The sequence below is a fragment of the Balaenoptera borealis genome, assembly GCF_965194805.1.
Source record: "Balaenoptera borealis genome assembly, chromosome: 7".
NCBI classification, from domain to species: Eukaryota; Metazoa; Chordata; class Mammalia; order Artiodactyla; family Balaenopteridae; genus Balaenoptera; species Balaenoptera borealis.
The window spans coordinates 118,555,025-118,581,856 of record NC_138864.1 but is presented as its reverse complement, the minus strand read 5'-3'; the positions used below and the strand labels follow the sequence as shown (position 1 = coordinate 118,581,856).

The window sequence follows — 26,832 nt, the reverse complement described above, 5'->3', positions numbered from 1 at the left end:
GCCCATGGGGCAGAGCCTGTGTATCCTACAGCCCCTCTGTATATACATTCTAAAAGCATGCGTGTGTGTTGGGCGGGGGGAGAGGGGGTTAGAGCGAGACATATATGATGGTGTGTCCATAGGGGAACACATCCTGGGTGAATCACAAGAGACAATTGACGGTGTGTAACTCTGGGGACAGGAATTGGAGGGTGGGAGGAGGGAGGATTCTACTTTCCATTTTGTTTCTTTGCTGTTCAATGTGAATTTTCCAACCAATGTACTTGGATTACATTTATTTATTTATGCCAGTGAGGCTAGTCTGGGCCGGGAAACTATGAGCCATTTTCTTCTTATACTTATCTGTATATAAAAAAAGAAACACGAGAAGGATTAATTTTTGAAAATAAAATAAGCACCTAAAACGCATCACCTCCCTTCCTCCAGGGTGACCAAAACATGGAACAATTTAAATGGTAGAAAAACTATGAATAATTCACCCAAATGAGATGGAGCCAGAGAGGGGTGTAGGAAGGAGAGGCCCCAGGAGTGGAGCTGGCCGCCATTTCTCAGCGGATGATCACTCCCCTTGGAGCCACTGTCACCCCTGATTTGTACCTCTGCTGGAGTCCTCTCCTACCTGTCATTTTAGCCATCTGTGTGCTTGCTTTACGCCCTGGCCCCCGACACCCCTCAGACAACAATCTGTTTAGGGCCAAGACTGTCTTACTCTTCTTTGAAGCTTTCAGAGCTTGCTGCACGCAGAGTAGAAACTGAAGAAACATGTATCGAATATACTGGAAGCCAGTCTCCAACAGGTGGGAGGGCCGTGGGTCTACACCACTAGATTCTCTACCACTTGCGCTCAGAAGCCCTCACCAGTTTCTCATGTTGCTTCGTAAAGTGCATGGTAACGTTCAAACTCCTTAACATGTTTATCGAGACCTTCCCTGCCCCTGCCCACACCTGTCTTTCTGCCTGGTTCCCAAGACAATCCTGAGCCCCAGCAGTCAGACTGGTCCCTTCACCACTCCCAGAGGCCCCTTGAGGCTCCCTGCCTTCAGGCCCTTGCTCACGTCTTGCCCAACCTCTACCACCGAAACCCAAACCCGGCTCACGCCGTCTACTCCCTGGAGACTCAATGTGCTCCCGGCTGGGCTTGCTTCCTCTGCCAACCAACCTCGCCTCGCATTATGGTCATCCAAGTCTCCGCGACGGGAACATCACGATGTGTCTCTTACCCGGCCTTCCCCTGTGTCTATTACAGTGCTGGGCCCTGAAGAAAGGGAGAGGGAGGAATACAAGTTCGAGGTAGAATTAGGCGAAAGGCTGGATCGAGACAGGGTTGGGTTTAGGGTTAGAATTAGCACAGGGTGAGTCAATTCCCAATCCCACCCACTAGGCGGCGCCCGCAGTCTCATTCCGGTCAAGACGCCTCCGCTTTTTGAAGTTTATTACCTGTTTTACAAGTTTCCTTCCTGCCCTACTGTCCCTTTAAGAAGGTGATCCAGGTGAGGCCTGGACTCCGCCCCGGGCTCTGGCCCCGCCCCCCGCCCCTGCTCGGCCGGCCCGGCTCGCCCAGTCCTCGCACCCAGGCCCAGCCGTCCGGGCCTCGGTCCCAGGTCCCGGCCCCGCGCCATGGAGCGGCGCTGGCCTCTGGGGCTCGGGCTGCTGCTGCTTCTCTGCGCCCCGCTGCCCCCGGGGGCGCGCGCCATGGAAGGTACCGACCCCCGCCCCGCCCCTCCCCCTCCTCCTGGAGTCGGCATTCCTGAGGAGGCCCTCTCCAAGAGCCCCTCTCCAGCGCTCTTGTTTTGCCCGGCTGCCAGGCGATCGACTGGCCAGGCCAGTCTTTGGTCTTTAACCCCAAACAGCTGCTTTCCCGGGTCAGTCACCCCCGCCCCTGCTGGCCAGCAGTTTTCTCCTGGGGGTGGGGAGTGAGTTTCTGGCGGAAGCAGCGTCCAGACCTCCTACCCCAGCAATGGTGGGGACCCCTCATTCCCAGGCAGCCCCGGCCTCAGGCGCCCAACCCAGAGATCTGAACCCTCTGAAGTCAGAAGTGGAAGTCGCTTTATGCCAACCTAGGCCGGGGGACAGAGGGACCTGCCGCTGGGGGATGGGTTAGGACTCGGGGGGCAGGGGCTCCTGGAGGCAGGGGTCAAGCCTTCCACGTGGACACTTGCATACTCTCTGATCCTACTACCCCTGCTTCCTGGACTCTCCGCTGTGTCTCTACCCCCAGTCCACACCCCAATCAGGGGCAAGGCAGGCCCTTTGCCAGGGGGAGGGAGCCTCCGCACCCAGGACACCCCTCCAAAGTCCCCTGTCCACACCCAGCCCACTCATGACCCCCAGAGGCTGAGCTCCTCTCTCACCCATCCACCCTTCCAGTTCTGCGGCTGATGGGTCCCCCAGGCTGCACCAGCCCCGCTGAGTGAGAGGCTGCCCGTCCTCTCTGGGGCTGCTCTTCCTAACGCTTCCTGCATTGACTTTGGTCAAAGGTCCAGCCCTCCAACCCTTGCCCCACTCTGCTTTCCTCCCTTCACACTCGGGAGGAAGACAGACTAATCATCGTAGCCCTTCACTCCTCCTTCCTGGGCCGGTTTCCTCCCCTAAATCTCAGGAACTCACAGCTATTAACAGGATGCTGAAGCCTTGGGGCTGGGGGGCCCAGGAAGAGGAATGTGGGTTGCACGTGTGTGTGGACCTTCTCCCCCAGAGATGACAGGCCCCCTTTCTCTCCACCTTCAGTCACTCTGATGGATACTAGCAAGGCACAGGGAGAGCTGGGCTGGCTGCTGGATCCCCCAGAGGATGGGGTAAGTGTCAGGGGAGGGAAGGACCTAGGGTGGCTCAAGACTGAAGGCCAGCGTGAAATGGGGTGGTGAGGTGGGTACAGGAACGTAGAAAAGAGCAGGAAAAACTGGAAGTGTCTCCTCTGGGAGGGGGAGGGGAGGGGAGGTGAGTCAGAGCCTCCTGAATGTGTGGAGCCTTGGAGGGGGGGGTGTCAGGCTTCACCCCATGGGGACCCAGTCAATGCCTGGCTCCTGCTCTCCCTGCCCCAGCGAGGGAGGGCTGAATACTTGTGAGGACCTGGGGGAGGATGAGAGTGACACCTCCTGGGAAGAGAATGGACCATCCCTGGGATGGTTGAGAGCTGAGACCCAAACACAGAAGAGTGTCCTCAATCTGAGGTCCATCCATCCCAATGGAGTTGCATAGACAGGTTTCAAGGGGGTCTGGGAACCCCATGAAAGAGTATTCAAAGTTGTGTAGCTGTATGTGGACATTTTTTTTTTTTTTTTTCTGGAGAAGAGAGCCAGAGTTTTCATCAAATTCTTCAAAGGGTCTTTGACTCTCCCAGAGTTAAAAGCTGCCCCATAGAGGTCCCTGAGCCCTTGACACCTCCTCCGCCTTCCCCAGCCCAGGCACACCATGCATTCCAAGCCCCTTCCCTCCTTGGATATTCCGAAGACCCAGTGAGCAGAGGTAGGATCTTGTGAGTCCCATAGAGCACCTTTCTGTCACTCAGCAGAGCTGGCCCTGGAAACACGGGAGCCTCCCCAGGTGCTGCAGCCTCCAGGACTCTGGCCTCAGGCCTCTTCCCTCTGGTCGTAGACCCTGTTGTCTGGGTGTTCCCTTTTCTCTTTCCTACTCCAGGAGGAATCCAGCCTGTATTTCTGGGGTTGGGATTACTTGCTTTCTTTCCCTTGGAGTCCTAGGGCCCTGGCTCCACTCTCGGCTCTCCCATGGAGTGGCCTGTAATTAGAATGAATAGACTAAACCGTAATGTATCCTACAGGAGGGGCTGCTCAGAAAATCCTGGATTAGGCCAGCTCTGATAGGCACCTCATCTCATAAAGCAGCTAATCACTCCACAGTGAGGGCTGCAGGTCCATCTGCTGGCTCCCACGGGCCGCCCCTGCCACCCCACCCACCCAAATAACTCTTCCCTAATTGGGCTGGAGTGGAAGCAAGGCCCCTTCTGCAGCTCAGGCTAAACAGCTTTGTACTAGGAAGGCAAGGAGACAGCAGCAGTCACATTCTCACTGTCTGCCTTGTCCCCCCTCTACTCCTCCCCATCTTTTCCAAACACACACACACACACACACACACACACACACACACACACACGCACATTCAGATTCACGCTCCCCAGAATGTACCTATGTAGCAGCCAGCAACCAGAGTGATAAGTGAAAGGGTCCTTATTGCTGATCCTGGGCAGCTGCTTCTCCCCCATCTGTCACTGCTGGAACTGGGGGAGGCGAGTCATAGCTGGGAACATCTGCTGTGCCTGTTCCAGCTGCAGCCCTGGTGGTCTAGCTAATGAACTGCGCATTAACCACTGGCCACCTTTCCACCTGACCTCCACCCCAGGCCTTCCACTCCGCTTCCCCGTCACAGCTTCTTCCTAAGAACAGGCTCTAGGTGCCTTCTATCATTGCAGCCTGGACACCCCTTGTCTGATCTTTGAACTCCCTAACGCAATACAAAAATACGTGCCTCACAGCAACATATACTTCTGCCCCTGCCCCCATGCCACCCCAAACTTTAGATAATGGTGCTTTTTCTCGCCTTTTCCCAAAGCTGCGGGTGGCAATGAAAACCCTTGGGAAAGTGAACTTTCTATGGGCCTCAGTCTCTTCTTTATAAAGTAAGGGAGTTGCAACCAAAATATCAATGGAATATTTTATAGAATTTGAGAGCTTTTTAAATTCATCTGGCAGAGAATGTACTTAAGAATGTCTGAGAATTCTTTTGAAAAAAGAAGAAGAATGAAGTAGGAAACTTGTCCTACCAGATATCAGAACGTACCATACAGTACATCAATTATAATTAAAACATTTGGCATTGCACGAGAATATTCAGGTCAATGGAACAGAATAGAAAGTCCCCAAACAAACCCGCATATCTGAGATTTTATTATGTGGTAACATTGTAGTTGCAAATCAATGTGGAAAGTATAGACTAGTCAATAAACTGACAATTTGGTGTCCATAATTTTTTTTTAAAAAAAGAAAGAAGGTAAAGTTACATCTTCACACTCTACACGCAACAAAATTAATTCTAGGAAGATTAAAGTCTAAACCTAAAAACCAAACCTAAAAGAATGTTAGGAGAAATATAGAAGATCTTTATAAGTTTGGGATGGGAGAGCTTCCCAAGCAAAATACACAACACAAAAAGGAAAGAAGATAAATGGTATTATGTAAAAAATTTTAAAGTATGTCAACATCACAGACATCATTAGGAAAATTAAATGTCATGACGGAGAAAATATATGAAATATGCATTTCAAGCAAATGATTAATGTCTATAATGTTAAAAAAAAAAGGTCATCCAAATGAACACTCAAAAGATAACAGTAGAATATCAGGCAAAGTTATAAATACGTAACTGCATAAAAATACAAATAGACAGTGAACAAAAGAGAAATGCACAACCTCCTCCTCAAAGAAAGGTAAATTAAAATGGCCAGAAGCTGTTTTGTCCATAAGATTGCCAAAAGTAAAAAGCTCATTAATATCCAGTGTTGATGGGGTTTTGAGAAAATGCGCCCTCCTGCATTGTGAAAGTGTAAATTGATAAAGCCTTTGTGGAGGACAATTTGGCAATATCTTCTTATAAAATTTGTACTATATTTACCCTTTCATACAGCAGGTCTACAGAAATCTTACAGGAATCTGTACATGTTTACTTAAAAAGTAAAAAATCACTAGAAGTTACTTAAATGTCCAACAGTAGATGAATGATTAAATAAATTGTGGAACATCCATACAATGGGATACGATTTTATGGATTGCTAAAAACAATTAGGTAGATCCATATACTCTTGTGGACATCTTTCAAAGACTTTTTATTCGTTAAAAAAAAAAAAAGTAGGTTATAGAATAACACTTGTATATTTTTTAAAATTATGTTAAAAACACACGCACACGAAAAAAACATTCAAATGTTTCTCTAGAGGCACTGAAAATGATCTGGAAAGTTTTACTCCAAGTTGTTAAGAATGGGTGGATGGATGGGAGGACTTTCACTTCTTGTTATATGTAAGTTTTTATTCTTTGACTTTTTGTAATAAGCACATAGAGGCGTAATGATTAAGAGCATAAACTCTGGAACTTAGAGTGTCTGGGTGCTCCCAGCTTCTCCTCTTAATAGCTGGTGCCTTGGGCAATACGTCCTTTAACCTCACTGTGACTCAGTTTCCTCATTGAAAGTGCTTAGAATAGTGACTGGCCCATGGTAAGCGCTACATTAGTGCTGGCTGTTGTTATTATTTTTAATGTAAAAGAAGTTAAGGAGGATGGTCTGGATGGTATCTAGGGGTCCAACCAACTCTTTCCGTTGATGATTTTGATAGTGGCTGTGAACTGGAAGGAATATTGGAGAGAGTGAGATTCCCTCATACAGAAGAGTTTTATGCTTGTTCTCACCCTCCAAAGGTCAGAGGCCTTAATGTTAAATGCAGTCTCCTCATCTCTGAACAAATAGGCAGAAAGTTTTTGTGCATGAGCTTTTGCTACAAAAATCTGCCTTTGGGGTAGACAGCTCTGCTGATGGTAAAAATCGTGCTCATACTGTTGCAGTTGGAGTGGGCTCATTGAAGGGTCCAGAGCTGGCCAGGGTTGTCAAGGGGGTGTTGTCTTGCCCATGCTATATCCAAATAAATCCCCGACCCTAAACATTTAACCTACTATCCTGGGGCCGCGGGGTGGGGAGAGGGCAGGACAAGTAGCGTGAACCTGGGCAGCTCTGACACCAGCTTCCTCGCCATCCACTCTAGAAAGGGAGCATTTGGGGAGAAGGTGATGATGGCTTGGAGGCTGACACTCGTTTTCCTCTCGCAGTGGAGTGAGGTGCAGCAGATACTGAACGGGACACCACTGTACATGTACCAGGACTGCCCAGTGCAAGAAAGCAGAGACACTGACCACTGGCTTCGCTCCAATTGGATCTACCGGGGGGAGGAGGCCTCGCGTGTCCACGTGGAGCTGCAGTTCACCGTGCGGGACTGCAAGAGTTTCCCCGGGGAAGCTGGGCCTCTGGGCTGCAAAGAGACCTTCAACCTCCTGTACATGGAGAGTGACCAGGATGTGGGCATTCAGCTCCGGCGGCCCCTGTTCCAGAAGGTGCTTCTACCCCTCGGGGCCATTTCAGCCCTGACACTGATCCTTGCCCCACTCCCTTCCATGACCCCGTTCCGCTCAGGTAAAGAGAAGGTGGCAGAAACAGGAAGAGAGCGTAGGTGTGGAATAGTGGAAAGAATGTGGGACTAGAAACCAGAAGGTCTGGATTTGAGCACCTTTTCAGCTGTGTCCCGACATGGGGCGTGTCACGTAACCTCTCTGAGCTGTTTTTCCTTGTCTTAAAGTAGTGATAATAATATTTTATTATTAATAGTATGACTGCCAGCCTCATCTATTTGAGAGGCTTTTACAAGCATCCACTGAGATAAGAGCATGGCATGGTGGAGGCAGGGGAGAGGTATTTGGACTTGTTCCGTCCATGCTCACTACATTCGTGTGTGACACACACCCATGAGTATCCCTAGAGTTGTGCAGGAAGACAGTTCTCTGCAGGCTACTTTTTAATCCCTTCCCTTTCTTTCCTACTCAAGGAAACGTACTGGAATGCAAAAGAGAAGGGAACATATTATTATAGGATGTACTCTCATTTTTTTCCAAAGAGCAGCTGTTGTAAAGTTTGTTATTAGTAATAAATTAACGATGACACACTTTATAACTGATCACCTCGTTGGCACTGAGGTTGGGAACACCTTTGAATAGTGGAAATTATCTGGGCTGTCGCATCCCACAGCTGGGTTCCAATCCCAGCCCCACCATGAGGTAGCTGTATCATCTTGTCCGAGGTCTTCACCTTCTCTTAGCCTTAGTTTCTTCATCTGTCACATGAGGAAGTTGATGCATCCCACCTTGTAGGATTATTGCACGGACTCGACAGTGTAATGCACATAAAAATGCTTGGGTCGGTAGCTCCCGTGTAATCAGCCCTCTGTTTATGCCTGTGTAAACTGCAAAGTATTAAGCAAACAGTCGTTTCTGTTATGTGGGAATGAAGCACGACTTTACCACTTTTCCCTCTTCCCCACGCCTTCTTCCCAGGTAACCACAGTGGCTGCAGACCAGAGCTTCACCATTCGAGACCTTGCGTCTGGAGCTGTGAAACTGAACGTGGAGCGCTGCTCCTTGGGCCACCTGACCCGCCGAGGCCTCTATCTCGCTTTCCACAACCCGGGTGCCTGTGTGGCCCTGGTATCTGTCCGGGTCTTCTACCAGCTCTGCCCTGAGACTGTGCACGGCTTGGCCCAATTCCCCGACACTCTGCCCGGACCAGGCGGGTTGGCCGAAGTGGCAGGGACCTGCTTGCCCCACGCCCACGTCACCCCTGGCCCCTCGGGGGCACCCCGCCTGCACTGCAGCCCCGACGGCCAGTGGTTGGTGCCAGTGGGGCGGTGCCACTGTGAGCCTGGTTACGAGGAAGGCGGCGGCGGCGGTGTCAAGGGATGCCTTGGTAAGGAGACTCGAAGAGGTGGTAAGAACCTGGAGGGACCACTCAGGAGAGGGTCTACCGGGTGCCAAGGGAAGGAAGGAAGCCGACGCTCCATCTCAGTGATTTTTAAACTGAGTGTCCCAAGGCCCTAGGGAGACACACGCAGGGGTGTCCCCAGCACAAGCGATTTGCGGGAGGGGTGTGATTCTCCCAGTCAAACACTGGACAACCTTGGCTCTGTGTCATTCTCTCTCCAGCCTGCCCGAAAGGCTCCTACAGGGCTGACGTGAACACACCCAGTTGTCTCAAGTGCCCGCAACACAGCACAGCCGAGTCTGAAGGCGCCACCATGTGCACCTGCGAGAGCGGGCACTACCGCGTTCCTGGGGAGGGCCCCGCCGCAGCGTGCACGCGTGAGTCCGGGGCCGGGGCCTGGCCGCACGTGAGGAGGTGCAGGACCTTGGCTAAACCCGTGTTGGGGTCAGAACTGTCCAGAGCCTATCAGATATCGGGGACCATCCAGGGTGCCGGCCACTTAAAGCCCCCAGCGCGCACCCCTGCTCTCCCTGGAACAATGCAGAGATGAAGTTAAGCTACCTTTTCCCCACTAGGAATCGCATCTCCGGGCAAAGGCTGCGGAGGACTTGGAGAATCGGTGTTGGGAGGAGGCTAGGGGCCAGCAGCTCCGGTGAGGACCGTGCTGGTTCCTATTGATGGCCTGTCTTCTCCCACAGGTCCCCCCTCCGTCCCCCGAAACCTGAGCTTCTCTGTTTCGGGGACTCAGCTCTCCCTGCGCTGGGAGCCCCCAGTAGACCTGGGAGGACGCGAGGATGTCAGATACGACGTGGGGTGTTCTCAGTGTCGGGGAGCAGCGCTGGACGGGGAGCCCTGCCAGCCCTGCGGGGGAAGCGTGCGCTTCTCCCCGGGGCCCAGCGGGCTCACTTCGGCCGCTGTGTGCGTGGATGGCCTCGAGCCCGACGCCAACTACACCTTTAACGTTGAAGCCCAGAACGGAGTGTCGGAGCTGGGCGCCTCCAAGCCCGCCAGCGCCTCACTCAGCGTCAGCATGGGGCGTGCAGGTGAGGGGTCTGGGGGGCCAGCAGGGCCTGGAGGAGGCCGGAGGGCGTAGGACCACAGGGACAAATTGATGAGCGGGAAGCAAGAAGAGGCTTCTTAAGTGATTTCCTCCCTCTGGACTCACAGAGACCCCGTCAGGCTTGTCCCTGAGGCTGGTGAAGAAGGCGCCGAGGCAGCTGGAGCTGACCTGGGCGGGGTCCCGGCCTCGCAGCCCCGGGGGGAACCTCAGCTACGAGCTGCACGTGCTGAACCAGGTGAGCGCACGGCGGGGCACCTCCGCTGTCCATGCCTGGGCACACCCCAGCGTTCCTCGCCTGGGGCGTAGGATGGGAGAAAGCTGCCCGCAGTGAACCGTGTGGCTTTCTCAGGACGGAACCCTCTAAAGAGCCCTACCCTGACCACTCCGCAGCCCACCCCTCCCACATGTTCCCAGGACTGCCCTTCTCCTCCACCAGGTGTGGTTTGGCACGGCCCAGGTAACACGAGTCCCCATCCACAGGATGAAGAACGGTACCAGCTGGTTCTAGAGCCCCGGGTCTTGCTGACTGAACTGCAGCCAGACACCACGTACACCGTCAGAGTCCGGATGGTGACCCCTCTGGGCCCCGGCCCCTTCTCCCCTGACCATGAGTTTCGGACCAGCCCACCAGGTGGGTGGGTTACTCTGTGTTCTGGCCCAAACACACATGCGACTGTCATCCCCCTGAGGTTTCTCAGACCCTGTTCCAGTCAGTGATCTTCCTTCTTCGTCTACACACACACACACACACACACACACACACACACACACACACACACACGTAGAAGCTGCATGGGCGGATAGCCCGTGCAGAGTCACACCACACCTCCTCCTCAGACACACATTCTGATGCTGTATCCCGCCAGCCAGCATCCTGTCCTGTCTCCTAACCCCTCAGGTTAGTGTCCATTGGCAGACAGAGCAAGCTGGTGGGCCCTGGGTGGGGCCCTTTCCGCAGGCTCTCTCACCCACACTCACACCCATCTCCCTGGCTGGGGAATGCATGCCCAAAGCCACCGAGAGACCACCTCCCCCCACCGTGTGCCCTGCCAGCCTCCATCATCCCTGTGGGCTCTGGGCACCCCCAGACTTCTTCACCCCACGTGCCTATAGTTTCCAGGGTCGTGACTGGAGGAGAGATCGTGGCCATCATCTGTGGGCTGCTGCTGGGTGTGGCTCTGCTTCTCGGAATGCTTGTCTTCCGTTCCAGGTGCTGTTCCTGCTCCCTCCCCCCACTTGCACCACCCTGGGTCCCTTTGCCCTGGCGGAAGCTCCTGAATGCAGTCCAACAGCCCTCCCATCCCCTGGTACCCAAGTGTCCCCGCACCACCAGCTCCCCACCCCCCGTTGTTTCTGGGGAGATCTCAGCTGCAGCACGTTTGGGCCCCTGAGGTGGTCCTGGGCCCCTGAAGAACCTGGTCCCCAACCCTCACAGGAAAGCTCAGCGGCGACGGCACCAGAGGCGGCAGAGGCAGCATGATCGTGTCGCTGATGGGGACAGAGGTGAGCCAGGAGCACCTGTGCATGCACACGTGTGTGTGTTGGGAGGCGCCACTGGGATGGGACCAAGGGACCCCACATTTGCTAGGGCAACTCTGGGGGCACAGGTGGGCTCTCTTGTCCCCAGGGCTCTTGTGTTTTGCTACTTCATTAACTTTGGTTAATTAACTTCGTACTGACAGTCCCCCAGAGGCTCTGTGCAATTGCCTGTCAGCTGTTGGTGCCACTGTACCGACACCTGGGCTCCAGGCAGCCTTCCTCATCCTCCCTGGCTGGGTCTGTGGGCTGAGGCTGGCTGGGAGGGCGATTGCCCGCAGGCTCCCTGAAGTCCTCCCAGGCATGTGGGCTTCCTGCTGGTCACCTCATTAGGTGCCCCACAAAAGGGGGAGTCTGGGGGCCATCCAAGTAACAGAGCGGGAGCGAGGCTCGTCTAGGAATGTGAACGAGCTGTGAGTGACCGGGGGAGTATGGTGAGCGGCGGGGAGGAGGGAGGCAAGGAATTAGGGTCAATGAGCCATGGGACTGTTGGGTAACTTGAGGCCGTGAGCACGCTTTCGGGTCTGGGTTCCGGCCCACTGCTCTGGGCCCTGGACGGTGAGGACACACGAGCTTTGCGTGTAGACAGCAGGAGGAATGGCTGGGCTACGGAGACGTCGCTGCTGAGGACAGAGACTGTCTTTCACTTCAGCCAGGACAGGGCTCCTCGGGGAACAGAAGAATGAGCGCTGGGGTGTGCTGGCCCCTCCCCCCCTCCCCCCAGTACGCCTGAGCCCTGGAGGTGGGCTGAGCCCTCCCTGTTCTCCCCGCAGAGGACAAGCTGTGGCTGAAGCCTTACGTGGACCTCCAGGCATATGAGGACCCTACCCAGGGAGCCCTGGACTTCACCCAGGAGCTCGATCCGGCCTGGCTGGTTGTGGACACCGTCATAGGGGAAGGTGAGCCCTGTGGTCCCCTCCGTGTGGCAGCACAGAGCGGCCGGCAGGCCCCTTCCTTCCGGCCCTTCCCTGTGGAGCCCAGCCGGCCTCTCCTCTGGCCCGAGAGCTCCCAGATGAGTTTCCTCCCTGCTCTACCCCGTGTCCTGCAACCACTGTGTTCATGTCTTAACCCCCTCATCAGGTGTCCTGGAGCAGCTCCCGCCTCCTGCACCACCTGCTTTTGTGGTTGTGGAATTTCTGATACAGAGCGTTACACACATCATCTTTGTCAGGAGAGGGGTCGCTGTGCCCAGGCTCAGGCTATTCTCAGATGGTTCCCAAACATGGCAGGGATTCAGAGCCTCCCCAGCCCCACATTCCACCCCACCAGGGGCCCAGTGTCCTTGGGCTGCCCCGATCCCTTGGGTCACCAGGGAAAATGGATCTGAACAGAGAACAAAGCTCAGCAGTGTCTTTGCTGATTGTGTGGCCAAGTGACCGGAGGAGCTTGCGGAAGAGAGGCGGCAGTGGTCAGCCTCCCCGGTCACTTGTGTACTGGCCCTGACCAGCCTGCCCTTCGTGAACACAACCCAGCCCCACTGCACGACCCCCACTCACCCAGCACCTCCTGAGTATCAGAACTCTGCTAACTGGGGAGACAGTGCCGAACAGTTTGCAAAGCTGCACTCCTGTTCCAGACTCCTGGCCCCTGGCCCTGGGAATTACAGCCAAGCCCTTGTCTCAGGGAGGAAGGTACACCACGTTTCTGATCCTCTGGTCCAGAGAAGAAAAGGGAACTGGAGGACTGGAGATATCGCTGCCTGTCCCCCTGGGCAGCCTGACGATGCCTCTGGTCATGACCCTGTTTTCTTTCCACCCAGGAGAGTTTGGGGAAGTATATCGAGGGTCCCTGAGGATCCCTGGCCAGGATGCCAAGACTGTGGCCATTAAGACCTTGAAAGACACATCTCCCGATGGCCAGTGGTGGAACTTCCTTCGAGAGGCAACGATCATGGGCCAGTTCAACCACCCGCACATTCTGCACCTGGAAGGCGTTGTCACAAACAGTACGAGGGGTGGTCTCTAAGAGCGTGCGGGGAGGGAGCGGTAGAGGAGGGGTGAGACCACCGGAAGTGGAGGGACGATGTGCTGTCAGAGGCAGGAAGTCTGGTTCTGGGTGGAGACGGGGTGGAGGCTGCCGTGGTGATGTGTGCTTCGTGTCTCAGGAAAGCCCATCATGATCATCACGGAGTTTATGGAGAATGGAGCCCTGGATGCCTTCCTGAGGGTAAGGAGGGCGGAGGACCAGCTTGGAAGGGGGATGAGCCACGGAGCCCTGGGCATTGGCTCTGGGTCCAGGAAGAGGAGACCCGGCCCATCCCCTAACTCGCCCACTCCCTGCTGCAGGAGCGGGAGGACCAGCTGGTCCCTGGGCAGCTGGTGGCCATGCTGCAGGGCATAGCATCTGGCATGAACTACCTCAGTGACCACAGTTACGTCCACCGGGACCTGGCCGCCAGGAACATCTTGGTGAGTCAGAACCTGTGCTGCAAGGTATCTGACTTTGGCCTGACCCGCCTCCTGGACAACTTTGATGGCACCTATGAAACCCAGGTTAGAGCCTTGTACTTATCACATACACATTCACACACACACACACACTTACCTGCCGTACGTACAGTCAGTATGTACAGAGTACACGATGCATGCTTATGTGGACACAATAACTTCCCATGCCCTTCTGTGCCCTGAAACACATCAGCCTTCTGCCCCACGTGCCTAGGGAGGAAAGATCCCCATCCGTTGGACAGCCCCCGAAGCCATTGCCCACCGGATCTTCACCACAGCCAGCGACGTGTGGAGCTTTGGGATCGTGATGTGGGAGGTGCTCAGCTTTGGGGACAAGCCCTATGGGGAGATGAGCAATCAGGAGGTGAGCCCAGGTGTTTCTCACGTATCTCATCCCCTCCCCAAATCCTCCATGGCCCTTTCCTTCAAGTAGCCTCATTTCTTCTTTCTGACCCACAGTTTGTCTGCATTCCTATCCACTCTCGTCCCCTTCACCTCACGCCCTGTTGTCTTGACTATAGCCGTCCTGGTCACAGGGTCTGGAGGCTCCACTGCAACGATCTTGTGTGAACAGAGCTTCCTCGTGGCCTGCCGGGTTAGCTTCTTACCCTCTTCCTCGCTGCAGGTGATGAAGAGCATTGAGGATGGGTACCAGCTGCCCCCGCCCGTGGACTGCCCCGCCCCCCTCTATGAACTCATGAAGAACTGCTGGGCCTATGACTGTGCCCGTCGGCCCCCCTTCCACCGGCTGAAGGCACAGCTGGAGCAACTGCATGCCAACCCCCACTCCCTGCGAACCACTGCCAACTTTGATCCCAGGTAACCACCCTGGGGAGGGCAGATCTAGGAGAATGGAAATGGACATTTGGCCACATCCATCAAGCGCTGGGCCTGTGGAGCTCCCGACAGAGTCAGGCACAGGAGGCAGCCCAAAATCTGCACCTTTGGCAAGAGAGCGCTCTGATGGAGGAGATGCGGTGTCTCGCCCTCGATAGCTCTGGTTTGATGGAAGATAGGAAGCAAACACACTAAGATGCAAAGTACATATAAGCAGCTGCCAACCTGATACCTGCTCCAGGGAGCTTGGTCACTCAGAATGGGGTAGGGAAGACAGAGAAACCAACAAGAGCCAGACGGGGGATGCATGTCGTGACTGAGAGGGGCAACCTTGTGGGATCTGGGAAGGCGCCCAGATCCTGTAGCCAGCAAGGGTTGGGGAGCTGAGGGCATGCCAATCGCAAATAGTGCAGGGTGCAGAGAAGTTTGGACTTTATCCTGAGCCTAGAGAACTACTGACCAATGTTTTAAAACTGTCCACGGGAGGGACATGATCATTGCATTTTACCAAAAACATTGCCAGAATATGGAGAATCAGCTGTTTGCAGGGGGTAAGATGGGAGAGACGGGCAAGGCTTCAAATGCTTTATCGGGTAAACCAGCCCTGGCGTGCTGGCCTCTGTATCAAACCACCATATATAACCTTGTTTCTGGGAGAAAATGTGCTCCAAGTTCCAACTTTTGAAACTATCTTTTGGAGCACAACTCCCTTATACACTGGAGACCGCATGTGCTAATCTTTCTGGAATGTTGGATATTTTTCCCCCAGCAGATTTACTTTACTAATGGTTTTTGGCTCTGGCTGGCTTTAGGACAGGAACACTCATTGTATTGTGGGTGTCAGAGTGCAAGAATAACAGCCAAGGTTGGAGGTGGCAAGCAGGGGGCTGCTCCCAGAACTCGGGGGGCCACCCTGAAAACAGCCGAGACCACACCGGCCTTCCAGGGCCTCTGCTCACCTCGTCTTCCTGCTTCCTCTCAGCTGGGATAGTTGATACTTCATGTCTTTACTGGCCGCCATCAGTTGCCCAAAGCTGGCCACTGCAGTGCAGTAGGGCTGGTGGTACCTTCCGTTTGGACCTCCAAGGCTGCCACTTGCCCCGGGTCTGTCAGCGCAGCAGGACTGTCAGCCTGCCCGTTGCCGTTGCCAGGAAGCCGGCCAGGAAATGGGTTCACTGACAATGGCCGGGCTAATCCACAAAGTCTAGATAATCTCTGTGCTCAGACACCCAACTTGAATGCTGCCTGCAGATGCATAGAGGCAGAGCCCCAGTTTCAGGAAAGCCCTGCATCCCCCTGCGTGTGACTGAGGTAGCCCATGTCCCACAGGGTGACCCTTCGCTTGCCCAGCTTGAGTGGCTCAGATGGGATCCCCTACCGGAGCGTGGCTGAATGGCTGGAGTCCATCCGAATGAAACGCTACATCCTGCACTTCCAGTCCGCCGGGCTGGACACCATGGAGGGTGTGCTGGATCTGACGGCCGAGTGAGGACCCTGGGGGCCCGGGCAGGGGAGGGCTGCTGGGGTTGGAGGCCCAAGACTCACCGATTCCCTCTCCTTGCCCACAGGGACCTGGCGCAGATGGGGATCACACTGCCGGGACACCAGAAGCGCATTCTTTGCAGTATTCAGGGGTTCAAGGACTGAGCCTTCGCCTCACCCACCCCGTCCTCAGGGAGCAAGGATGGGACCGTGGCCCCTCGACCTGCCAGACGTAGGGCTTCGGCGCTGCTCCTGCCCACCCTTCCCTGAGGAACTGCCTCTGGAGCCAGGAAGCCCATTGTTTAAAAAGGGGGGGGGGGGGGTAGAAGTAAAAAGATAATTGTGGGAGTTGGGGGAGGGTTTAATATATATTATATACATATACATATATATTTTTGTAAATAAACAGAAACTGAATTTTCAACTTTACCCCAGGGTTTTTATCCCTCTGTCTCCTCCATCTCACCCTCGAGGGCTGTAGGCACAAAAGAGTCAACTACTAAGAATTCTGGAAAACGTCTTTTATTTGTAGCTGTAGCCACAACCCGGCAGCACAGGGGTGGGTGGGAACGTCCAGGCTGGTGGGCCCAGCCCAGCCTCCCAGCAGGTCAGGGCGTTTCCTGGCCCTCGGCAAGCAGAATAAGAGGCTGCTTGAGGGCCAGCTGAGGGCATCGGTGCAGCAGTGAAAGCAGCAGCGCTCAGTCTGGTGCCCCCTCAGGTGGGGTACCTAGACGATGGTGGGTGGTCCCTGCAGGATCGGGGAGGACTGGACCCCAGGGCTGGGACTCTGCAGCCCTAGGCCACATTGGGGCCCTGAATCAGGGCACAAGGGATACTGGGGTGGGGTCTGGTATGGAGGGAGGGGCTCGACATCAAAAACTAACTGTGGGGAGGGTGAAGGGGGGAAGTGGTCTCATTGTGGGTGGTCTGCTAATGGGGAATGGATTTGCAGTCAAGAAGGGGGCCAGTCCTCACTCAGGTCTGGGCTCTGGCGGTGTGGCATTTCCGGCAGAGCACGTGGCCATCCAAGGGGAAGCAGCCGTTGTCGTCCGCCTCAATGGACAGTGGCTTCCCACAGTCCTGGGAGAAGGAAAAAGAGCGCACTGGCGGGGAGGCCCCCTAAGCACCCCACCTCCCCTCTTTAAATGAGGAAGGCCGGATGCTTCGTGGCTCAGCCATGCCCTCGTTGTCTGTGTCCCCCAAGTCACAGCCACCTCCACTCCTATCCCCGCCTCCATCACCACACTTTCACTGTTGTCCCCTAGGACTCTCCCCAGGAGGACGGGGCAGTGGGTAGAGCCGCTTCCGAGGCGCCCACCCCAATAAAGGATGTGCGGCCTCTCCCACCTGTCCCACCTCTATTCTGACTCTGCTTTAACCTCACTGAGACCCCCGGCCCTACCAAAACAAAACAACACGCTTCCCTCCCATCGGTCGGTCCCCTTTCTTGGTTTATCGGAAACTCGGTGACCTCACAGAGAACCCACACCCCGCTGTCCTGGAGTGACGGGGAAGCATCTCTGCTGGGCGGGCGTGGATGCCGCCACTGTCCGCCCTCAGAATTGCAGCACTGATTTCCTCCAGGGCCCGGCGCCGTCCATCGCTCAGTTGGTGAGCAGCGTCCCACCACCTCCCGTCCCCAGGGGGCTGGAGTGATGGCCGACCTCACACTTGTAGCACTTCATATGGAAGTTCTTGTCCAGAGCGACCACACGCACGGTCTCCTCTCGGCCAGGCTCGGGCATGATGGGCTCTGTGCAGACGGAGCACCTGGGGGCATACTGCCTGCGGGGCAGAGAGCCGGGCGCGAGTCAGAATGGGGGCGAGGGGCACCGGCGCTGCCCCCAAGAGCGCAGGGACATGAGATGGCAGACTTCTTTGCCCGCCTTGCCTCACATCTCTAGGTGGAAGAGGCTCAACAGAGAGGCCTAAGACTGGCCACCGTAACTGGCCCTCATCAGGGGAACTGCCCACCTCTCCCGTCACCCTCCCGAAGCACCATCAGCTCCAGGAACCTCTGCCACCAGGTCCTTACCCCCGCCACACCCACCCTGCAGCTCCTGCAGAAAGCACCCCCAGAGGACCCCACACCTGGAACCCTGCCCCTCGCCTACCCCGCACCACGTGGCTGCCTCTGGCCAACTGCTGAGGGGCACAGAGGGGTGTGACGTTCTGGCCACCCAAGGTGGAGCCCTGAAACGTACGCCTCCCGCACACTCAGAGGTGGGAATCTGAGTCTGCGGCGTCCCTGCTCCCGCCCTTTAGCTACATCACGGGATCCTGCCACCGGCCTGAGTGAGTAGCCACCTTGTAAACACCGTTTCTAAGGGGAAACCCGAGTTCCAAACAGCTGATCTCCAAAGGAACTTTTAGAATCCAGCCTGTGTGTGAGATGAAGTCACTCCAGCACACAGTGCTGAATGCAAGACCACACCCAAAATAAAGAGAGCCACGGGCCGGGGGAGGGGGACAAGCCAGCAGCAAGACTTGCTATCCAGGCCAAAGGCCGCTGGTCAGCTAAGTCCAGAGGAACTGGTCTCTGCTGTCTACAGACAGGATGTGGGGACAGAAAGCAAGTCCAGGGATCTGGAGCTGTCTTGGGGTCAGCGGGCAGCCTGGTTCCCAGACAAATGGGAGCTGGCGCCCAGAGAAGAGCCCGGCGGGGGCGGGTGGAGGGTCCTCACTTGTGGTAGTCGGGGACGCAGTGGGGCCGGTTGGCCTGGTCCACGATGAAGGAGGTGCCCTCAAGGGGGCAGGCGCAGACCACACAGGTGAAGCACTGCGGGTGGTAGGCCTTGCCTGTGGCCCTCAGCATGCGGTCAGTGATGGGCTGCCCACAGGTGTTGCACTTCTCCAGGGTGTCCTGAGGAGGCAGCAGCAGGAGGCTGGCAGGGAGCTGGCACCCACGGGCCAGCTGCCAGGGCAGGTCTGCCCCACGCTCACCCCCACCCCCGGGCTGAGCCCCGGGTGTCCCCAGCCCAACCCCGACTCACAGTATAGCAGCCCTCACAGTACGGCGCCCCCTCCAGGCTGTAGAACTGCTGTCCCTGCAGCTGCTGCTCACACTGATGGCAGGTAAAGCAGGTGATGTGGAACAGCTGCCCCAGAGCGCGCACCGCGGGCTGAGCACGTGCCAGGGGCTGGTGACACCGGCCACAGGACTCTGGGAAAGCCACAGAAGACGGAAATGAATAGGAAGAAGGGCAGGAAGCTTGCAAGGGTTGAGCTGGCTGGCTTGGGCGGGGAGTGGAACCACAGACACCGGAAAGCACAGTAACGGAGGAGACGGCCCCACGGGCGGGCGGTGGGCTCACCGCTGACGGCCACGTTCTGCCTCTGAGGGTGCTCCATGTCCTGCATCAGCTGCTGGGTCAGCTGCTCCAGCTCCTCCACCTCCTTCAGAGTCAAGGGTCCTGGAGCCCCAGAGGAGCGCACCTGAAACCCCAACACTTCCTTCGTACTCTCTGAAGGGTCACGCCCTCCAAGAACCCACCCCAGCTGGCTTATCCACCTTCTTCCAAAAAGGACTAACTCCCCTCCCATTTCCCAGATACTCAAGTTGGCTGGACCCAAAAAGCTCCTCATCCTCCCTCCCCAGACCCCAGCACCACACAAGTAAGGGGAAGAGGACGGCCCTTCCACCCACTTTGCCCAAAGCCCCTGGGCAGTCACAGGCAGGCCAGAAGGACTGAGCGGACGGAGGCCACGCACACAGCAGCTCAGGTCACCGAAGCACTGAACACACCAGGCCACGCATCAACTCCACAGAGCATGCTGGGACATGGCCCCCGTGAAGAGACCGGCACGCGACGGCGTGTGCACCCACACGCGCACACACACCTACCCGTCCCGCCGGCTGCCGAGCAGCCCCTGTCAGCGTGAGGATACAACACAGGCGGGAGTCAGGTTAAACCCCAGGGCTGTCTGCAGGAGCCCAGCCCCCAGCTCCCACGAAGAGGTCCCGGGGTCCCTCCTTAGAGGGGGTTCCTGGACCACCTGACCCCAGTAGGCCTCAGAGAAGGGCCACTCTCTAGGCCAGCCCAGCCCTCCTGTTAGGGGATCCTGAGACAGCTGGAGACGGGGGGTGGGGGTGAGGTTAGGGGGGCAGTGCCAGGAACCCTGAGATCTCCCGGGAGGAGGCGCTGCAGGGGCTGTCTGGCCTGTAGCAGCGTTTCCATGACACGGTCCCACGGGAATGCTGGCTGGGTCTCCATTACTAAGTCCACCCGGGACCGTGGCCCCCGATACTGAATGCTCTACCTGCCCATGCCTTCACTCCCCTAACACCCAGAACTCAAAGCCTCCCAGGTCCCTCCTCCCGTGGCCACCTTCCCCTCAGCCCTGGCTCCACCAGTCTCACACCTGTCTGCATCCAGAGCTGCATCTGCCCAGGGCAGCACAGATCCACTGATGCTCTAGCTCTCAGCCATTTTCCCCACAGACTCCTGCTACCTCCTGCCCGTAACTGACTGTGTAAGTCCCCTGTAAGCCCCCTCTTCTATGTAAGCTTCACCTTTTCCTCTCCCAGTCATCCCTTCCTGGCATCTCAGGGACAGACAAAGAGGACACAGCCAGCCCTTTCTCTCTGGTGCCACTTAAATGCCTCTTCCATTCTGTGGAAGTATGAACTATTCAGACATCAGCCCTCCTTGGGTACCCACGCTCCTCCACGACACACTCAATCCAGCCACTGTTTTCCCTCTCTGCCTGCGAGCACCGATGTCCCAGCTTCAACATGCATGGCACTCGGACCTCTGCAACTCCAACAGCTCCAAACGTCCCTCCAGCTCAGGCACCTTCCACCATGGGACATCTTGGACCTGAGATTTATTGGTCTCTGCCTCCAAGACCCTGGGCTTGACCTCCCAGCCATCACCTCCTCCCCCTCTTCCCATCCGCACCTATTGAATGAACCTGCTCAGAAAGGCTTTGGTTCCTCGGACTCCCAACCCTCTCCATGAGCCTTCTGCATCCAGCCATTCTGGCTTGCCTCCCCTGAAGCCCAGCCCCTTGACCATCGACTTCTACAAGGCTCTCATGGCCACTCTTGCCACCTTCAGCCACCATCGCTTATCTGATCCAATCTCAACCCTGGGTCACGCCACCACCCGCTTCCTGTTTCTGCCTCCCAACTGCAGAAAGTAGGTGGAGAGATTCCTGAATGCTGCAGAGGGAGTTCACCAAACACGGCAGCGCCCTCCGGCCCTCCAGCCTCAGCTCGGCTGTCTGGTATTTGGCTCCTGTGGATTCCCAGTCGCCTTCCCCACAGCAGCTGTTCCAAACCTTTCCATCTCCTCCAGCCCCCAACCGCGTCGCCCCCTCGCTCTCACAGATGACCTCACCTCCTACGTGACCAAGGAGCTGGGAGCTGGCCAGCTCTCGCTCCCTCTCGCTCCTCCTCTCTGCACAAGACTGTGGCCACACCATGCAGGGTCTATGGGCTGGGAAAGCCCTGGGGGCGGGGCGGTCACCAGCGGCGCTCTGCTCCCCGCTCTCAGGCAGAAGAACCCCTCTTCCACGGGCTTCTTCCCCCTGGTTCACACACATACCTGAGCCCTCCTCCCCTAATGTCAGCCCTACACACACACACACACACACACACACACGCCTTCCCTCAGTCCTTCCTCTCCCTGCCAACCTCTGAGAACAGGCCACTCTGGCAACTGCATTTTCTCACCATCCACTCACTGCTCAACTCCGTCCCCATCACAGGACACAGCTTCCGAATCATCCAATCCCTGGCCTTATTTTAGTTCTCATCCTCCTCAGACCCCCAGTGAAGAGCTCCTCGGCCATCATTCTCTTCTCTGAGATGCCACCCTGATCTGTGACTCTCCTCCTCCTTCTGCCATTCTTCCCCCTGGTCCAAGGCTCTTTCCAGGGACCCGGCCCCTCCTGTGTAAGTGTCCCCCGGGCTTCAGTATCACCACATACAACCACTGCACATATGCGCACCTCAAGCCCAGGCCCTCTCCTGCCACCCGTCCCCCATTTCTAACTGAATGATGGTTCCAGCTGAAGGAAGGTCCTCCTGGAACCTGTTGCTCAACATGCTGACAGCTGGACCCGCCTCTTCCGGTTCACTCCATTTCCCCTTCTAGACTTCTCTATTTTGTCAGCAACACTGTCATTCCCCAACACACCAGGGCTTTTTTTTTTTTTTTAACTCCTCCCTCTCCTCTTGCAACTGTGTCAGTTACTGAGCCTGGAGGCTCTTCCTCTGTAAAAGCTCTCCTCTCTGGACCTTATTTTTCATTTCCACTAATGTTACTGTCACGCAGGACGTCGCTGACCTCCTGCGTCTAGTCCACACCTCTGCTGGAAAAACTTTCCCAAAAGCTTCCAAAAGCACGGCTGTCACCAGACCTCCCCACCCAGACACACACCACCTCAAAAATCATTACTGCCTCCCCAGGACCCACAGGTTCCCTGGGTGTGCTATTTCATTTCCTTCCCACTAAGCGCCCACCCACCTCTCTAAGCATGGCTCTATAATTTCCCCACAGGGACCTTCCACTTTCTATCCTCCAGACACCCCTGGTGTATCTGTGCCCTTGAGTTTTGCTCATGCTGTTCCCACCCGAATGCCCGTCCCTCTCCTCTCTGGATTCTTAAGTCCCACCATCCTTCAAGGCACACTAGCACCATGATGCCTTTTCCTAACTTCCCAGCCTCAACATTGGCTCCCTGTTTGGAGTTCTTGTAACACAGGATTCTGCAAAACTCATTGGCACTTGGCATCTCTTCCTACCCTGTGCCTGTGCATACACAGACATCCATGCTGTCAGTTAACTCCGTGGCTGGTTGGACTAGATAGATGACTGGCAGGGTCCCTTCAACCCAGAAGATCAGTCTCCTGAACTGGAAGGCAGGAATGGTCAGGCAGGAATGATAACTGTTCTGCTTTGGGCTTTCATGTGCTAGAAACAGACCCACAGCACTTTCCACACATTAGCTCACTTCATCTTCCCAACCACTGTAAGGATGGATAGTGAACTGAGGCTCAAAGTTCACCTAACTTGCCTGGGGTCTTGTGAGCCGCAATTCTATTCCAGGTCCACTGACGCCCTCGGGCTCAACCTCTTTGAGATCTCTTCCCTCCCGAGTACAGAGCACAGTGCCTGGCACTGAGCAGAAGCTGGCTGGCTCAGCCAGTGTTTACCAATGGCTCTTATCACCAGATGGGCCCTGGGGCAGTGAAAGCGCTCAGAGGAGCAGAGATTAACTCAAGACTCCAAGAAGGGGGAAGATCTGAAGTTGGACTGGTGATGATCTCATCCCTCCTCTTTAACTTTCTGGGGCAGGGCGCAAGGGAAGGTCAACCAAATCCTCCTCCTAACTCAGAGCCTGTGCGCTCCCCCCTGCCCCACCCCGACTCCCAGTCGGGCCCCACCCAGCCCCAGACCCTGCCAGGCTCTCCTCCAGAAGCGCTTTCTCTTGCCATTGTCCCACCACTCCAACCCCAGAGGCTGAAAACTCCTATCCCACCACCCCACACCCAGCCCACTTTCCAGGACCACCTTCCTCCTCATTCTCGGGCTCCTGACTTAGCCTTACCCCCAGCCCCCTGGTGTCAGCCTGGTCTTCCCACCCTCCCTCACCTGGTTTTGGTTTTGAGCCGGTGGTGGCACTGGGTGCTGCTTCTCCTGCACTTGGGGCTTTTCCTTCTGCTGAGCATAGGTGAAGCTGGGGGGCTGAGGGGAGCCTGTGCCAGTGGAAGAGGGAGCTTCAGGGGGCCCCAACTTCTGAGTGGGCTGTGACCCGGGTCCACCTGGAGCTCCAGGGCTGAACTTGGAAGCCACAGGAGTAAACTTGGGAGTCACTGGAGAAAACTTAGGGGCTGGAGATGGGGCAGGGGGACCTCGGGGCTGGGTGTTAGCCAAAGGCACAGGCTGGGGCTGGGGCTGGACGTGGGGCTGGACCTGAGGCTGGGCCTGGGGCTGAGACTGCACATGGAAATGTGTCTGGCTCTGAGGCTGAGCCTGGGACACAGGCTGGGAGCTAGCAGGGGACTTCCAGGGAGGCAGGGGTGCTGTGCCCCCAGTTGCTGGCTTAGAACTGGACTTGGAAATGAATGGAGTGGTGACCGGTGGGAGTACATATCCAGATGACACCTGCAAGGGAAAGCAGAGGGGAGAGAAGTGCCTTAGAGAGGCTACTGCCCTCCATAACTCCATCCCCACGCCCTTCCTCCCTGCCCTGCCTTTCCTACTCTCCTGCCCCTTACCCGGGCTTTGAAGGGATCATTCTTGGTCATGTCATCCAGCAACGAAGACAGAGAGTCGATCTCCAGATCAATACTGCTCACCTTCTCCCTGGGCTAGAGGGTCAGGGGTCAGAGCACCCATCCCAGTTCTCCACTGCCACCCCACCCCCATGAGGGCAGAGATGCAGGAGGTCAGCGGAGAGGACCCTCCTCTCCTTTCCTTGGGGTGTCCACCGTAGCTGCCTTTCCCAGGCCTCCATACCTGTGGTGGGAGCTGTATGGGGGCCTCAGGCCCTCCCTCCTCCACTAGCGGAGGCGGTGGGGAAGGGAAGATCTCCTCCTCCAAAGGCGCAGGGGGAAACGGTTCCTCGATCGGGGGAGGGGGAGGGGGGAAGGCACCTCCCAGAGCGCCCTCGGCGTCGTCGGCCTCCCCCAGCACGGGAGGAGGCGGTAAGGGAAAGTCTGGTGTTGGAAGGAGAGAGAGGGCAGTCAGCAGGGACCCCTCTACGCTTCCTTCAAGTTCCCTTCCTTGAAGCAGCAGCTCTAACCCCTAACCCAAGAACTCTCTCGAGGGTCCTGGAGCGTACGGGAAGTCAACGGGGTGGGGGGCTGGGCGCAGGACGCCCTGGGAGCACTGGGTCAGGAAAGGCCGGGACTCAGCCGCGGAGTGGTACATCTCCCATTACACTTCGGAAAACGGACCCAGAGGGGAAGATTCGTGCCCCACATTCCCGCCTCCCAACCCCAGGCGGGGGACCTGGAACGGTCCCAGGAGCCCTGGCCCCCAGCCATGAGCTCCACGATGAGGTAAGAACATCTGTTCGGGACTCGGTGGCTGCGCCCAGCCCCCTCCGCTGCGACCTCTCCAGACATCCCCAAATTCCCGACACCACTCCCCCCAGGCCGGCGCCCGCCGAGGTCCAGCCCCCAAGCTCGGCCACATACCTTCCGGGGGCGGCGGGGGAATCTCGCCCACGCGGCCCATCTGTGCGCGTTGGGCCCCAGCGGCCGAGGGAGGCTCGCTGTCCCCGGGCCGGAAAGGATTCACTTTGGGCTTTGGGGCCACCACCGGGCCGAACTTCTTCTGCGGGGCGTAAAACACTGGAGCCGAGACGGAGATCGCGCGAGGCGGGCGGGGGGCCGCCATGGCCAGGCCGTGCTGCGGGGGGTGGGTGGCCGGGTTACGCAGCGCCGAGCCGGGCAGAGGACGCCCTCGCCGGCCCGGCTCCCCTCTGCGCCCCCGCCCTCCGACCCCGTGGGCGGCCGCGGAGCGGCTCCCCGCGCCTCACCGCGGGCCGGAGCGTGCGCGCCGCGTCTCGGGTGGCCGCCTCGCAGCCGGGTCCGCAGACTCTGCGTCCCGGTCCCAAGCCGCCTCCAGCCCGGCGGGGAGGGACGCGGGAAGAGGGAGGGAGGGAGAGGGCGGGGAGAGAGCGGCGCCGAGACCATACAAGGAGCGGCCCGGGGAGGGGGCGGGGAGAGGCGGGGAGGGTGGACGGGGCAGGAAACTCCCCCAGGAAGGGGCCCTGATCCTGCCCCGAGGCCGGAGGCTTCAGCAAGGTCCTCCCGCCCCAGCCCCCGCCCCCCCTCGCCCCCGCCGCCCCGGCCGGGCACTGACCGCCCCTCCCCAAACACAGGCCTCTGATGTCATTTCCTGACTTGACCCCCTCCACACTCCCGCGGGTGCCCGAGATCTGACTCACCGTCCCCACTCCGGGCTACGCCGGCGGAGGTCGGGCGGGGGCCCCAGAGGTGCCCAAGCAGCCCGGTGGCGCCTCCGCCCCGGCCCAGCCCCCTCCTCTCCGGGCCTGCAGTTACCTGCCTCCGCCACCTCCAGCGGCTCCTCCGCCTTCCCAGCCAGCCGCCAGCCCCGCGCCCCAAATCCCCTCCGGGTCAGCCCAGACAGGCGGGACTGGGATGGAACTGGGCTCCTAGGTGGACGGGGATGGTGAGTGGGGGGCGTCCTCCCCGCCTATGCCCCCCCCCAGGCCCTCTGTGACCTGGGGCAGGGGTGGGCGGCGTGAGCACGAACCTCAAGGATCCTTTGGGGGATCCTAACTTCAAATCCTGGGCAGCTACTTAAGGCTTCGAGGAATTCGCATCACCCGCGACCCGCCAGCGGATCGGTTAAACATTGCAGGAGGGAGAGTCGCGGCGGTTGGGGCCGGGCAATGGAGGTGGGAGGGCGGGGCGGAGGCGAGAGCGGCCAGCGCACTTGGGGCCGGGGAGAACGGACGTGGGCGCGGGCTGCACGTCTGCACCGGTCCTTTTTTGCCCACCGTGACCCACCCCACCGTGACCCACCCCTCGAGGAGGCGGTGCGCGGCCGGGCGGCCCTCGGGGGATTCGGAGACTGCGCTCGGTGGAGCCCCCCATTGGTCCGACCGGATTCCTCAGCCTTATTGTGCCCTAGGTCACAGGAAAGGGACAAACCTGGGTTCGTTCTTTCTTTCTCTTTTTTTAAATTGAACATGGAAACTTACCGAATTGCCTCCTGAATTCTTCCACACTCACTACCTACAAACTGTGGATTCACATGGCCTTTTGGCTTGTAAGTCCAGCTTATCACCCTCAGACGCTTCCTTTTCTCTCGCTCTGTACTGCCAGACGTCACTGCCATCTAAGGCAGTCCCCTCGTGCACACTCTACTCAGTATTTCCAGTCCCTGGCCTTCCAAATTGGCTACATCCTACGGTCAACCAGCATCTGTGCTACGCTCTAGAGATTGTCCAGAATCA

General features: G+C 57.2%; 3 protein-coding genes across 4 annotated transcripts in view; 2 read left to right on the top strand and 1 right to left on the bottom strand.

Annotated features, from left to right (window-relative positions):
- The first annotated feature begins 1,525 nt into the window (after window positions 1-1,525).
- Window positions 1,526-16,320, top strand: EPHA1 (EPH receptor A1). 2 transcript variants are annotated; one of them, XM_082400435.1, is made up of 18 exons: window positions 1,527-1,699; window positions 2,728-2,795; window positions 6,831-7,112; window positions 8,106-8,514; window positions 8,751-8,906; window positions 9,228-9,572; window positions 9,697-9,824; window positions 10,070-10,220; window positions 10,703-10,799; window positions 11,025-11,092; window positions 11,899-12,024; window positions 12,885-13,070; window positions 13,230-13,291; window positions 13,411-13,617; window positions 13,787-13,936; window positions 14,198-14,391; window positions 15,739-15,894; window positions 15,978-16,320. In XM_082400435.1, exons 1-18 carry the CDS (start codon window positions 1,618-1,620, stop codon window positions 16,054-16,056), a joined length of 2,946 nt encoding a protein of 981 aa, XP_082256561.1. In that variant the 5' UTR covers window positions 1,527-1,617; the 3' UTR covers window positions 16,057-16,320. The 2 variants fall into 2 exon arrangements, with proteins under 2 accessions (XP_082256562.1, XP_082256561.1); XM_082400436.1 differs by lacking the exon at window positions 13,787-13,936 and having other exon boundaries at window positions 1,526-1,699.
- Window positions 16,321-16,397: 77 nt separating this feature from the next.
- ZYX (zyxin) lies at window positions 16,398-25,680 on the bottom strand. The gene is made up of 10 exons (XM_082400445.1): window positions 25,387-25,680; window positions 25,043-25,256; window positions 24,360-24,559; window positions 24,119-24,211; window positions 23,493-24,005; window positions 19,206-19,326; window positions 18,885-19,054; window positions 18,576-18,754; window positions 17,556-17,676; window positions 16,398-16,971 (listed from the first exon to the last, which is right to left on the bottom strand). Exons 2-10 carry the CDS (start codon window positions 25,242-25,244, stop codon window positions 16,867-16,869), a joined length of 1,704 nt encoding a protein of 567 aa, XP_082256571.1. The 5' UTR covers window positions 25,245-25,256; window positions 25,387-25,680; the 3' UTR covers window positions 16,398-16,866.
- The window catches only part of FAM131B (family with sequence similarity 131 member B), a 26,267-nt gene continuing 24,001 nt past the window's right edge, over window positions 24,567-26,832 (top strand). Inside the window, exon 1 of the mRNA XM_082400451.1 lies at window positions 24,567-24,904. The gene's annotated coding sequence lies outside the window, so the exon portion shown is untranslated. The remainder of the gene's footprint in view (window positions 24,905-26,832) is intronic.

Bases quoted from the DNA above. Each gene is read 5' to 3' on its own strand.
- ZYX (XM_082400445.1), bottom strand. From the start codon at position 25,244: ATGGCGGCCCCCCGCCCGCCTCGCGCGATCTCCGTCTCGGCTCCAGTG. The intron at 24,006-24,118 runs GTAAGGGGCAGG...TTTCCCTTGCAG, and splicing joins ATGATCCCTTCAAAGCCCGG to GTGTCATCTGGATATGTACT. The intron at 18,755-18,884 runs GTGAGTCGGGGT...CTGCCTCCTCAG, and splicing joins ACTGTGAGGGCTGCTATACT to GACACCCTGGAGAAGTGCAA.
- EPHA1 (XM_082400435.1), top strand. From the start codon at position 1,618: ATGGAGCGGCGCTGGCCTCTGGGGCTCGGGCTGCTGCTGCTTCTCTGC. The intron at 9,573-9,696 runs GTGAGGGGTCTG...CTGGACTCACAG, and splicing joins CGTCAGCATGGGGCGTGCAG to AGACCCCGTCAGGCTTGTCC. The intron at 15,895-15,977 runs GTGAGGACCCTG...CCTTGCCCACAG, and splicing joins GTGCTGGATCTGACGGCCGA to GGACCTGGCGCAGATGGGGA.